Raw genomic sequence first — 13790 nt, 5'->3', positions numbered from 1 at the left:
TGTGGGGTACTTGAACTTGTACTAGAGTAATTTTTTCTCATTTATTTGTATTCTTACTTTACCTCTTCCAGGGGAGCAGTCTCACAATTCTTGATTATATATTCTTTCTTAAACCTTTTGGCATCTGCATGATTCTACAGAATAAAATTGAATGTTTGTAGTTAGTTTGATTATTCCAATGGTAACCTCAATCTAGACCAAAAAAATTGTTTCTTTGTTCTGGTTTTTGAATATTTTTTTTACTCCTGTGCTACATAGTCTGTACTCTGGTATTGTCACAGAGCTAATTCTGTTGTTTAAAAAAAAGAAGCAGCAGCCACAGTGAATAAAGAATTCTTTTCCCAGATAGGAGACTGAGATTACATTCATTTTAAATTGTCTTTAGGTCACTTCAATTTTTAAAGGGTATTTATAATATTAGCCCTCACAAGAGAAGATCTGTAATTCCTCAAACCATTCATTTGTGCAGAACTAGCTATAGAGTCTTCTATAAATTTCATCAACTCCCTTCAATGAAATATCTGTTTTTGTTGTTGTTTATATATTTCAATTTCTCTCAAATGATGCAGTCTCCTTTTCTGCATTGTTGCTCTATTTGCATTTGTTGAGACTAACTGGGAATTAACTGTTTACATTCCAGTGCGTTAAGGTGAAAACCTGCAGAGTCATTGCTGGATTTCATTTTTGGTCTGCATCCAAATGCTCTTCTGTATCAACCTTCATCAATAGAAAAGTGCACATACAATATTACAGGGATGTCCTGGTAAACTACTCTAGAAAAAAGGCCAGATTTAGCATAGGACAATACCATAAGGCTGGAGTGCAGTCTGTATCTGATGCATAAACATTCAACACTTTGCTTTGTTTTCCCAGATTAAGGAAGAGAAGGTGACAAGAGAAAAGGAGGTTGACAGCATTCATCATAAGAACAAAGAGCAATCAGAAATGAAACATCAAAACGGAGATGACTTTTATGAAGACACAAGTAACAAGTATAAGAAAATTGAGAGAAGTATTAGGTAATGTTATTTACAATCACATTTCTTGTTTTCATCCAAAAACCAAAGTGAAATGCTGTTTTTTTTCTAAGAGGGATTAATTATGACAAGATATGCTAAACAATGAACACGAAGTGGTTATGGCTAATAGGCTAAGGGAACGCATTGCACTCAAGTGCTTCAAAGGTTGATCGATATATTACTGTTTTTTCTGTCTTGTGCATATTTGCAAATCATCTACACAGCAGATATAATGGAAATTGAAAAGAATATCTGCTGCTGGTGCATTCGAAGCCCAAGCACAGTCATTCTTTGTGTGAAGCTTTCATATTCTTTCGTGCAAAATGGACGTTTCTTCTACTTCCACAGGCTTGGAGCTGTAGGATTTCACTGCATTGATAAAGGTTGATTTAATTCGAAGTGTACTGTGACATTGCTTATTGATTGGATGGAGAGATGCCCGTATTTGCATACTTTTGTGACACATCATAATGTTTGTAATTATATTGTACTATATTGTACTAGTCTGTTTGTTTCGGGACAAAACTGATTTATACATTAATGAGGGTGCTGCATGGTAAGATTATGATTATATTGCCATTCATTGGTCAAGAGTCCTGTGTTTAATTCAAAAAGGCAGTCCCTTAAGGCTTTAGTTTCCTGTTTATGTTATGCACTGGTTTTCCATAAGTATATATTTAAAAATATTTTAGGAAATTACCATGCATTTTGCATATTTTGAGCATGACTGAGGAACTGACATGTGGATTATGCAACACTAATAACTTTTTTTCCATGGACATTTTTCACATTGTTTTCATTTTGTACATTTCATCATGGCTTGTAATTATATCATAAACCTTTTTCTTTCCATTCTACATGAAAACATGGAAGTAAACATCTTTTTCCACAATCACTACAAAGTACCTGTGGTAGCATCTAAAAAAATATCTTTTTTGGGTTGAGTATTCGTTTAACACATAGACATACACACAAATTCATAGCTCAACAATCCTAACCCCAAACAACACTTTGAGGGGGCTGACTTTATATCAGCTACATTGGAAGTAATGTGGATATAAGAAAGGGGCAACGAGTGGTGGAAGGAAATATAAAGGAGTTTGATGCAAAATAACAGTATGGCAATTTCCAAAAGTCAAGGCGTAGAATCAGTCAGTTATATTAATGCCCATCTATAATTCTCTCTTGGAAAAATGTGCTCTTGAGGAGATGCACTTCAGGAAATGTAGAATCTGAGCTCTGTATTTTTTGTTCTTTTTTTTGAACAGCATGAGATGCAAAACACAAAAACATTTCCCTTTCAAATCCCTAGTCACTCCCATCATCACTGTTTTACATGAATTAAAGAAAACAATCAAATGTTTATACAAATTAGATTTAAGTGTTGTTATGCTGTATTGAGACCTCTAGCCTATCAAATAGCGCACCGTGATGGTGACAATCCATCCATCCATCCATCCATTGTCTCCCGCTTATCCGAGGTCGGGTCGCGGGGGCAGCAGCTTGAGCAGAGATGCCCAGACTTCCCTCTCCCCGGCCACTTCCTCTAGCTCTTCCGGGAGAATCCCAAGGCGTTCCCAGGCCAGTCGAGAGACATAGTCCCCCCAACGTGTCCTGGGTCTTCCCCGGGGCCTCCTCCCGGTTAGACGTGCCCGGAACACCTCACCAGGGAGGCGTCCAGGAGGCATCCTGATCAGATGCCCGAGCCACCTCATCTGACTCCTCTCGATGCGGAGGAGCAGTGGCTCTACTCAGAGCCCCTCCTGGATGACTGAGCTTCTCACCCTATCTTTAAGGGAGAGCCCAGACACCCTGCGGAGAAAACTCATTTCAGCCGCTTGTATTCGTGATCTCGTTCTTTCGGTCACTACCCATAGCTCATGACCATAGGTGAGGGTAGGAACATAGATCGACTGGTAAATTGAGAGCTTCGCCTTGCGGCTCAGCTCCTTTTTCACCACGACAGACCGATGCAGCGCCCGCATTACTGCGGATGCCGCACCGATCCGCCTGTCGATCTCACGCTCCATTCTTCCCTCACTCGTGAACAAGACCCCGAGATACTTGAACTCCTCCACTTGGGGCAGGATCTCGCTACCAACCCTGAGAGGGCACTACACCCTTTTCCGGCTGAGGACCATGGTCTCGGATTTGGAGGTGCTGATTCTCATCCCAGCCGCTTCACACTCGGCTGCGAACCGATCCAGAGAGAGCTGAAGATCATTGCCTGATGAAGCAAACAGGACAACATCATCTGCAAAAAGCAGTGACCCAATCCTGAGCCCACCAAACCGGACCCCCTCAACGCCCTGGCTGCGCCTAGAAATTCTGTCCATAACAGTTATGAACAGAATCGGTGACAAAGGGCAGCCCTGGCGGAGTCCAACTCTCACTGGAAACGGGTTCGACTTACTGCCAGCAATGCGGACCAGACTCTGGCAACGATCGTACAGGGACCGAACAGCCCTTATCAGGGGGTCCGGTACCCCATACTCCCGGAGTACCCCCCACAGGATTCCCTGAGGGACACGGTCAAATGCCTTTTCCAAGTCCACAAAACACATGTAGACTGGTTGGGCGAACTCCCATGCACCCTCCAGGACCCTGCTAAGGGTATAGAGCTGGTCCACTGTTCCGCGACCAGGACGAAAACCACACTGTTCCTCCTGAATCCGAGGCTCGACTATCCGACGGACCCTCCTCTCCAGGACCCCTGAATAGACTTTTCCAGGGAGGCTGAGGAGTGTGATCCCTCTGTAGTTGGAACACACCCTCAGATCCCCCTTCTTAAAGAGGGGGACCACCACCCCGGTCTGCCAATCCAGAGGCACTGTCCCTGATGTCCATGCGATGTTGCAGAGGCGTGTCAACCAAGACAGTCCTACAACATCCAGAGCCTTGAGGAACTCCGGACGTATCTCATCCACCCCCGGGGCCCTGCCACCAAGGAGTTTTTTGACCACCTCGGTGACCTCAGTCCCAGAGATGGGGGAGCCCACCTCTGAGTCCCCAGGCTCTGCTTCCTCATTGGAAGGCATGTTAATGGGATTGAGGAGGTCTTCGAAGTACTCCCCCCACCGACCCACAACGTCCCGAGTCGAGGTCAGCAGCGCACCATCCCCACCATATACAGTGTTGTTGACACTGCACTGCTTCCCCTTCCTGAGACGCCGGATGGTGGACCAGAATCTCCTCGAAGCCCTCCGAAAGTCGTTCTCCATGGCCTCCCCAAACTCCTCCTACGCCCGAGTTTTTGCCTCAGCAACCACCAAAGCTGCATTCCGCTTGGCCTGCCAGTACCTATCAGCTGCCTCCAGGGTCCCACAGGACAAAAGGAACCGGTAGGACTCCTTCTTCAGCTTGACAGCATCCTTCACCGCCGGTGTCCACCAACGGGTTCGGGGATTGCCGCCACGACAGGCACCGACCACCTTACGGCCACAGCTCTGGTCAGCTGCATCAACAATAGAGGCACGGAACATGGCCCATTCGGACTCAATGTCCCCCACCTCCCTCGGGATGTGGTCGAAGTTCTGCCGGAGGTGGGAGTTGAAGCTACTTCTGACGGGGCTCTGCCAGACGTTCCCAGCAGACCCTCACAACACGTTTGGGCCTACCATGCCTGACCGGCATCCTCCCCCACCATCGAAGCCAACTCACCACCAGGTGGTGATCAGTTGACAGCTCCGCCCCTCTCTTCACCCGAGTGTCCAAGACATGTGGCCGCAAGTCCGACGACACGACCACAAAGTCGATCATCGAACTGAGGCCTAGGGTGTCCTGGTGCCAAGTGCACATATGAACACCCCTATGCTTGAACATGGTGTTCGTTATGGACAATCCGTGATGAGCACAGAAGTCCAATAACAAAACACCGCTCGGGTTCAGATCGGGGGGGCCATTCCTCCCAATCATGCCCTTCCAGGTCTCACTGTCATTGCCCACGTGAGCATTGAAGTCTCCCAGCAGAACGAGGGAGTCCCCAGAAGGTATGCCCTCTAGCACCCCCTCCAGGGACTCCAAAAAGGGTGGGTACTCCGAACTGCTGTTCGGTGCATACACACAAACAACAGTTAGGACCCGTCCCCCCACCCGAAGGCGAAGGGAGGCTACCCTCTCGTCCACCGGGGTAAACCCCAATGTACAGGCACCAAGTCGGGGGGCAATAAGTATACCCACACCCGCTCGGCGCCTCTCACCGGGGTCAACTCCAGAGTGGTAGAGAGTCCAGCCCCTCTCAAGGAGATTGGTTCCAGAGTCCAAGCTGTGCATCGAGGTGAGTCCGACTATATCTAGCCGGAACCTCTCAACTTCGCGCACTAGCTCAGGCTCCTTCCCCTTCAGAGAGGTGACATTCCACGTCCCAAGAGCCAGCTTCTGTAGCCGAGGATCGGACCGCCAAGGTCCCCGCCTTCGGCCACCACCCAACTCACACTGCACCCGACCTCCTTGGCCCCTCCCATAGGTGGTGAGCCCATGGGAAGGGGGACCCACGTTGCCTCTTCGGGCTGTGCCCGGCCGAGCCCCATGGGTGCAGGCCCGGCCACCAGGCGCTCGCCATCGAGCCCCACCTCCAGGCCTGGCTCCAGAGTGGGGCCCCGGTGACCCGCGTCCGAGCAAGGGAAAACGCCGTCCAAAATTGTTTTCCATCATAGGAGATTTGTTTAACCGCTCTTTGTCTCATCTCTCACCTAGGACCAGTTTGCCTTGGGTGGCCCTACCAGGGGCATAAAGCCCCGGACATCAGAGCTCCTAGGATCATTGGGACACGCAAACCCCTCCACCACGATAAGGTGGCAGTTAAAGGAGGGGGTGATGGTGACAATACAATTATAATTGGACCATGACAGCCCTATAAATTTAAATATATAGGCTTAATCTTGGTCGCTGAAATAAACTGACGGGACTAATATAATTGCACATTCAATGAAATTGGAGTATAAAAGTTATCTTTAACCATTTAATCATGATTCCACTTTACTGTGTAATCTACAATTTATACATATAAGGCAATGTCACCATCTAATCAAAACGTGACTTTGAAGTTTTTTTCAGCTGGAAGCTGGCTATGAAGATCCTCAAAATGTGACCAGAAAGAATGTGAAGAGTGTCATTAACCAAGCAATAGATGATGGAGGATGAAATTTTTCAAATTTTCATGCTATCAAATCATACAATTTCAGTCTTGATAACTGTGTTGATTGTTATGATGCTCCACATAAGGATTATTATTATTGTTTATGTTGTAGGAATGAAGGTTGTGGGAATGAAGGTTTTGAAAACAATGACGAATCTCCTGCACACAAAATAAAAAATCTAAATACCCTCAGTATGAAATAATGAATACAGTAATCCCTCCTCCATCGCGGGGGTTGCGTTCCAGAGCCACCCGCGAAATAAGAAAATCCGCGAAGTAGAAACCATATGTTTATATGGTTATTTTTATATTGTCATGCTTGGGTCACAGATTTGCGCAGAAACACAGGTGGTTGTAGAGAGACAGGAACGTTATTCAAACACTGCAAACAAACATTTGTCTCTTTTTCAAAAGTTTAAACTGTGCTCCATGACAAGACAGAGATGACAGTTCTGTCTCACAATTAAAAGAATGCAAACATATCTCTTCAAAGGAGTGCGCGTCAGGAGCACTGAATGTCAGAAAGTGAGAGAAAACCAAACAAATCAATAGGGCTGTTTGGCTTTTAAGTATGCGAAGCACCGCCGGTACAAAGCTGTTGAAGGCGGCAGCTCACACCCCCTCCGTCAGGAGCAGAGAGAGAGAGCGAGAGACAGAGGAAAACAAACAGTGAAAAATCAATACGTGCCCTTTGAGCTTTTAAGTATGCGAAGCACCGTGCAGCATGTCGCTTCAGGAAGCAGCTGCACACAGAAGGTAGCAACGTGAAGATAATCTTTCAGCATTTTTAGACGAGCGTCCTTTGCGTCTAGGTGTGCGAACAGCCCCCCTGCTCACACCCCCTACATCAGGATCAGAGAAAGTCAGCGCGAGAGAGAGAGAGAAATAAAAGTAAGTTGGGTAGCTTCTCAGCCATCTGCCAATAGCGTCCATTGTATGAAATCAACTGGGCAAACCAACTGAGGAAGCGTACCAGAAATTAAAAGACCCATTGTCCTCAGAAATCCACGAACCAGCAAAAAATCCGCGATATATATTTAAATATGCTTACATATAAAATCCGCGATAGAGTGAAGCCGCGAAAGGCGAAGCGCGATATAGCGAGGGATCACTGTAGTTGCATTCTACTACTACTGTATAGTGCTAATACTATTTGTTATATTTTTAACAATGCTTATTTATTATTTTGATTTAAGGAATATGTGCATGTTAAGAGAAATACAGCCACCTCATATTAGAGTTGAACCTCCAATCTCAACAACACTAACAAAGTAAACCACTACACTATTCAGTCACTGTAGCGAGAAACCTCTCATTGAAAGTAATGAGCAAATGAATCAAATTCATTATTTTGTTTGAAAAGAAAATAGACTACAGTAATATTTTTAGTAGTTACTGTTAGTTTAGTAGCTACACGTTGACAATACTAGAGTTCCAACAATTGGGTTTCGTCTGACCTGTTCCAATTGTCTTTTTTTTTTGGTTGGGAGGGAGGAATTATCTGGTCCAAACCTGATTGCCTGTTCTGTGCGCACCTTTCCCTTGTGATGTGAGATCTCTTCAAAGGCATTCCTTAAGGATTGGGGTAGTATAATTAAGTTTATCAAACAAATACTGAAAAACGTTGGCAGCTGTGAGCACTCCTTAATTAACAGCTGAGATTTAAAGTGTAAGAGTTGTTTTCCAAAATTTGCAGTAAGCTGCTAGAAATACATTTCTGTTTTTATTGCTGCTTCCATTCAGTATTCCATTTTATAATTGTGCTTTCCTTCAATTTTGTACACCAGCAAACGAAATTAAATCTGCTTAACACTAGAACTACCAGAGCCTACGAAAAAAACTCGTAGATCCGTCCCACCTTAAATCGCTTCGCACCTCTCCATCAGCGTCTTTTGTCCTGTAAATGTGTCGATAAGCAGCAAGCAGCCTACTAATAACCCCCCCCCCCCCGACCGCTGCACAGTTTTCTCAGCTCAAGTCTGTTTACCTGCATGTCAGTTGCTTAGAGTTGTATAGAGTGAGAAGTCAAGTAAAATGACACCTTTTATAAATACTATATGGTTATTTGGAACACATGCATTTCATGTGTGTTCCGTGTCTACAACAATCTATGTAAATACATTGTTAAGACAAACGTTTTTCATGTTTTAGTAATAACTGGCAAAATGTAGACATGATGTGTTTAATGTGTGAAGCCTGAAGTCCAAATATCAAATAAACACTTTTCACAAAAGGTACAAATATAACAGAACAAGTGCGCTTCTATTCAAGAATATACTGTAACCGCATAAAAAGAACCCACGTTAGGGTGCAACATTCACACCCCTTTGATACGATCGCTTTGGTGGTGCAACGGTAACAACTGTTGATTGGTAATCCAGACTTCACGGGTTCGACACCGGACAACTCTGTTTTGAGAAGTGAGCTGCTCTTATTCTTGCTATCTTAGAATAAAAACATACATTTGATTTGAGCCTGTAACAGCCTGTGTAAATTTATAAGACTTGTAAAGGTTAGCTTTGTTTTTTTTTTTAATTCAGTTTTATTCTCTTTTGCGTTCACGATCCCACCCTCCCCATCTGACACTGCTGTTTTCACATAAAGACGCGCAATAACAGAGGTGAACTCAGATGATGACGACAGTTCTACATCGGAGAAAGAATGCACGTCGCACTTTTGCCGTCGCTGTACTTTGTATATGTACACGGGAAGCTCTGCAGTCTACTTGTGACTTTACGCTGTAGGAAGTAAGTAAATAAATCAGGATAAATAGGTAAATAACATTCGATCTGGCTATTATTTACAAAGTACAGCGACAGCAGCTTCCACCTGCAGCTATATACTCTTCAGTACGCAAGCGACTCTCCATGCTAGTGTTTAGATCTGGACGGTGTATGTGCCCAAAAAAGAAGTCTGACTGCATTCTCGTACCATTGCTTGCGAACTGATTTGTCAGCATGCACTTTTCGTGGCATTACACGTGTATTTTTTGAGCATGCCTGTGTCGATCAAACGCAGGAAGCTCTGCAGTCTATTTGTGACTTTACGCTGTAGGAAGTAAGTAAATAAATCAAAGTAAATAACATTTGATCTGGCTTTTATGTAAGTAACATATAAATGTTAATGTTTTGGGCATGTGAAATAATGTGGGCAGAGCTTGTACCACACCTTTTATTTGGCTGGCTGAATAGGAAAACAAAATACCCCATAATTTCAAAAATTCATTGAAGAATTTGACTGAAAATTTTTTTTAATCTGTTGATATTTAACAATATTATGCTAATTTACATGCTTTCACTCGTTCTGAGAACATGCTTTATACAAATGAAGAACACTGCAGAACTGATTGATGGCCCACACAAATAGCACCAATAACCAGTAGGGTGGGCAGATGACCGAAGAGTGAGAGGTGTCCTGGACTGGAAAAAGATGTGATTGCATTGTAAAATGGAAAAAGAACATCTGACGAAGCTCAAGAAATAATCAAAGCTCAATGGGTAGTATTAACTGTGTTTTGCTGTTGGCTGCCAGCACTCTTATATGTGTACCAGCTCTCATTTTGATCATCTGTTCTGCTGTTATAATCCACAGCTCTCCCTATCGGCAGTGAAAACTAGCATAATCCCCCTATCCATCATCTCTATGATTGCTGTGCTGCAAACTCCAAGGGAGAAATGGCGGTCTTATGCGGGGCATACACTGCACAAATTTTAGAAATTGCAGATAAGTGACTACTCGCACTGCACAACAGAGTCGCCAGTCATATATGTGCTCAAACTGTAAAAACATGTTCAGTCTATTTGGCATGCCACAGACTGTATGTGTACATGATAGCAAAGAGAGCTGTGTTCCTGACTCTGCAATGCTGTGCCCAGAAAGTATAAAGAAAAGATAAAGGTGTAACTAAACAAGTGGAAGGTTGAGGCACAGATAATGTTTTGTCTGTTTTACAGAGAGAATTAGAGTTACTTCATCTGTAATTTACCATTGTGATTATATCGGGTTCTTCCAGTAAAGATTCCTTAGCTGCTTTTGTTACTGGTGATTTTGTTGTATATGTGTTGCTGTGTGATATTTAGAGTTTAGATATCTAAAATTTGAAAATGAGCATGACAATGGCATTACACAGTATACATTATACAGCAATCAGTGCACTATGAAATTTGATAGCAACATCCGAAAATTGGGTTGTGAAACTGCTCACTGTCATGATTTGGTTTTATGCTGATTGTTTAGTGTGATTTTGTTCTTTTATTGGGCGTTTTGAGATTGAGGATTCTGTGCCTTTTATTAATTGCTTATAATTTGTAATGGTTTCAATTTTGTTTTGTTTTGTAAAATCTTGGATACCATATTGGATCCTCAGTCTTCCCCATTTTGAATTCCTGTCATTAAGTCTGCTTCCCCCTTTTCTAGGGGCTTGACCTGCACTTAATCAATGCAAAAGCATAAAAGGACGCTAGGAATTCAGTTCCTTATCTGATCTGCGGATTCCAAATCTCTCATAAAACGTTGTGTTACTTCTCATCCTCAAATTTTGTCTCTCATTTTGATTTGTTCTTTTTGTTATCAGTCCTTTTTTTGTATTTTTCCTACATGCAACTTCCGGTCATTTTAAAAAAATGTATCTTTTGGTTCCCTGACAGAATGCTAACATGAGAGAAATTCTTCTGATCATAAGACAGGCCAGTCATAAATGCAATAGAGGATCTGCAACACTTCTCATACTGCACGTGAAACGTGGTCAATGAAGTTCAAATTGAGGCCAACTTAGAAAATCAGCCAGTGCACTGCAAATCTATATTGAAATTGTGCCAAAATTGCACAGTGTATGCCCAGCATTAAATAATGGTGCTAGAATTTGTAACCGTGAAATGCTCTGTGTTGCTCACTCTTCGCATTAATACATCAGTGTAACATATAGGGTACTGGCACTAATGTTTATCCACTTCAAGTATTGTTTTATATATACCTTGGAGTATAAATGAGGACTAGAAACATCTAATGAAAAACACAAAAAGAAATACTGTGCTTGAGTGAATGGTATAAAGAAAAAATCATAAACATTTAATATTGATAATAATATGCCCAAATTGCACATTATTACTACTAATTGCCCACTTCATTTCAAAAGAATACACTTTCCTATAAAACGTGTTTGCAATGACCGTCAACAAAAGCTACTTAGAAAAGCAGGAAAAAGCAAGAATGTTTTACTCAAGTTCAATTGTTTATAGCGTGTTCTAGAGTTAGCAGCTCTAGTGACCTAATAATATTACTATTACTTATTATTACATATTACTTTATCCAAAGTGACTTACTACATTTGAGATTCAATTGGTTGCATTTCAAATGGGTGCACGGGCAGGTGAAGTATATTACTCATGGTCACATGGTGCTAATAGTGGAATTTGAACCCACAACCTCAGGATTTGACGTCCAAAAGATCCACAAAGGGAGAAAGCATCACATATCTTAAATATTTTTTTTTATTCCTAAGCTTTCGACAATCTACTAGGTGTCATCAGAGGAAAATGATTAGACATACAAGAATCAACACTTGCAAAATGGGTAAACTCTAGCACAATTTCCTTGCACTTAATTAGTTACTAAATACTGAAAGTTTTAAATATACTGCTTTCTTTTGATATTCCAAATCAATTAGATAATATTTATTTAAAATAAGATCATTTTAAAAGAACATTTATATTCATGTATTCTAAATAACGATATACTATATTATTTACCCTGTACAAATCCAGGCGCCTTTAGCTGGGTGAACTTTTTGCCCGAGTTGAGCTCCGTCAAGGGGGTAAGGGTTGGGGATTTGATGGGATAGTAGGCTGCTTGTGCTGATCAACACATTTAGAAAAGAAAAGACGCTGATGGAGTTTTTTCATAGGTTTCAGGGATTCTAGTCTTAAAGGCAGAAGTAAAATTAAGTAGAAATTAGATATACCATAGATACCTTAAAATTCATTCAAAAAAAGCAGAATCGACTTATCCGCGGGGCAACACAATTGTCCATAGAATTTGGGTAATGACATTGTACACTTAACACTTCACGGTGTTAAGTCACCGGTCATCTGCCGTTTCCCATGGTCTTTGAAATAATTATAAGCCAGCAATACTATTGCTAATTAGCTAGTTTTTTTCTAATTTCATTAAATAATTATTTAAACTGTGAAATACTTGAATTTGAGCATTAGCTTTTTCAGGTTTTGGATAACAAACATACCATTAGCTGCCACATAGAACCAGATTTGGAATCAAAAGAACCAAGACAATGCGCGCTATCAATGCAATGCAAGTGCAGCCCGCGATTCAAACAATTTCTGCGAACCTTGCCGTAGCTGCATCGGCTGTGCGAATGCATTCAGCTGGCGCAGCATCGGCTGGTGTCCGATCAGCTGATGCCGGCTTATCACTCTCTTGCTCGATTCCTGATCACTATCAATAAAATCCGATTCTGAAAAATCAGAGTCCGACTCAGCGATAATGTGCAAAACATCGTCTGCCGAGTGTTTTCTTTTCTTTTGTGACATATCGATGCCATCTTGCCTTTGTTTACATTTCGCAACTCACGCACACGCAAGGATTAGTTGCCGAGTCAACGAGTCTAGCATTTCTCCAAGCACAGAGGGAATGCCTGTGACGTGACAGCGAGATTTGTCGCCATTAACAGCTGATTGTCGCCCTCTATCTCTGATAGCTGTCAAGTTTTACCCTCGACTTATACGCGGGTCATAACAAATTTCGTAATTTTCAGCTTAAACAATACGCTCGACTTATCTGCGAGATCGACTAATACGCGAGTATCTACGGTACTGTTAGCACAAAGAATGAGGTTATTTATTCATGGTAGGACAACAGTTTTTTTCTTGGCTGTAATGATGTCAGTCTGGAAGGATTCAGTCAAATTATTAAGTAACCAGTAACGTCACACAGCACAATAACGTGCAGTAAATACACTTGACTTGAGCATTCCTAGTTTTCATACTCTTTCTGTGAGTGTTTAGCATTCGTTTGCTCAGAGGTTGATGTGCTTGCTGCTTCCTGAGCAGCTCTTCTTTTTTCCACACTAGCGGCCTACTTCTCTTCTTTTGTCTGCATCTTTTTGCATTAAAACTGATTAAGTCAGTGTTTGTATTGCAATTACTTAATACGTTTTCTTTAATTAAGCTAGCACTTAAGTCTTCAGTTTGCCTTAAGAATGATTTAAGATATCAAGAGGTAGGGGAAGTGACGGCGAAGGTGCTTGGGAATGAGAACAGTGCCCTGCTGGCCACTGCTGAGAGTTGATTCTACAACAAAATAAAAAGAGGAATAACCTTGGAGGTCAATCATCACCCCTAAAGAGGATATTAGACGTCACGTAGTATCAGTGTATCAAATTTTAGGTCAATAGTTCAAACAGTTTGCGAGCTACAGTTGATTTAAAATCCTAGACAGACAAATGAACAGCCACGGTAGCGTATTATATATAAAGATTGCCATAAACTTTGAGCTGGTAAAAAGCATTCTAGAACTTCAGAAAAGAAAGGTGACCTAGAAATTTTCTTTAAATTATCCAGACTAGAAGCCTCAAATGATAAATTTTGCAATCTAGATGGCAGCAGGAGTGAATAAAACTA

General features: G+C 42.2%; 1 protein-coding gene across 7 annotated transcripts in view; it reads left to right on the top strand.

The window, feature by feature from the left end:
- Positions 1 to 13790, top strand: part of cald1a (caldesmon 1a) — a 333467-nt gene that overhangs the window by 269831 nt on the left and 49846 nt on the right. For all 7 annotated transcript variants that reach the window (XR_003716695.2, XR_003716693.2, XM_028804805.2 and 4 more), the window contains one exon: positions 874 to 1019. Coding sequence is in view for 5 of the 7 variants with exons in the window: in XM_028804805.2 (XP_028660638.1) it covers positions 874 to 1019 (146 nt within the window). In the remaining 2 variants the exon portion in view is untranslated. The remainder of the gene's footprint in view (positions 1 to 873; positions 1020 to 13790) is intronic.

Source organism: Erpetoichthys calabaricus, chromosome 1, assembly GCF_900747795.2.
Source record: "Erpetoichthys calabaricus chromosome 1, fErpCal1.3, whole genome shotgun sequence".
NCBI classification, from domain to species: domain Eukaryota; kingdom Metazoa; phylum Chordata; class Cladistia; order Polypteriformes; family Polypteridae; genus Erpetoichthys; species Erpetoichthys calabaricus.
Note: the sequence above shows the minus strand (reverse complement) of the source record. Positions and strands in the feature narration are given on the sequence as shown.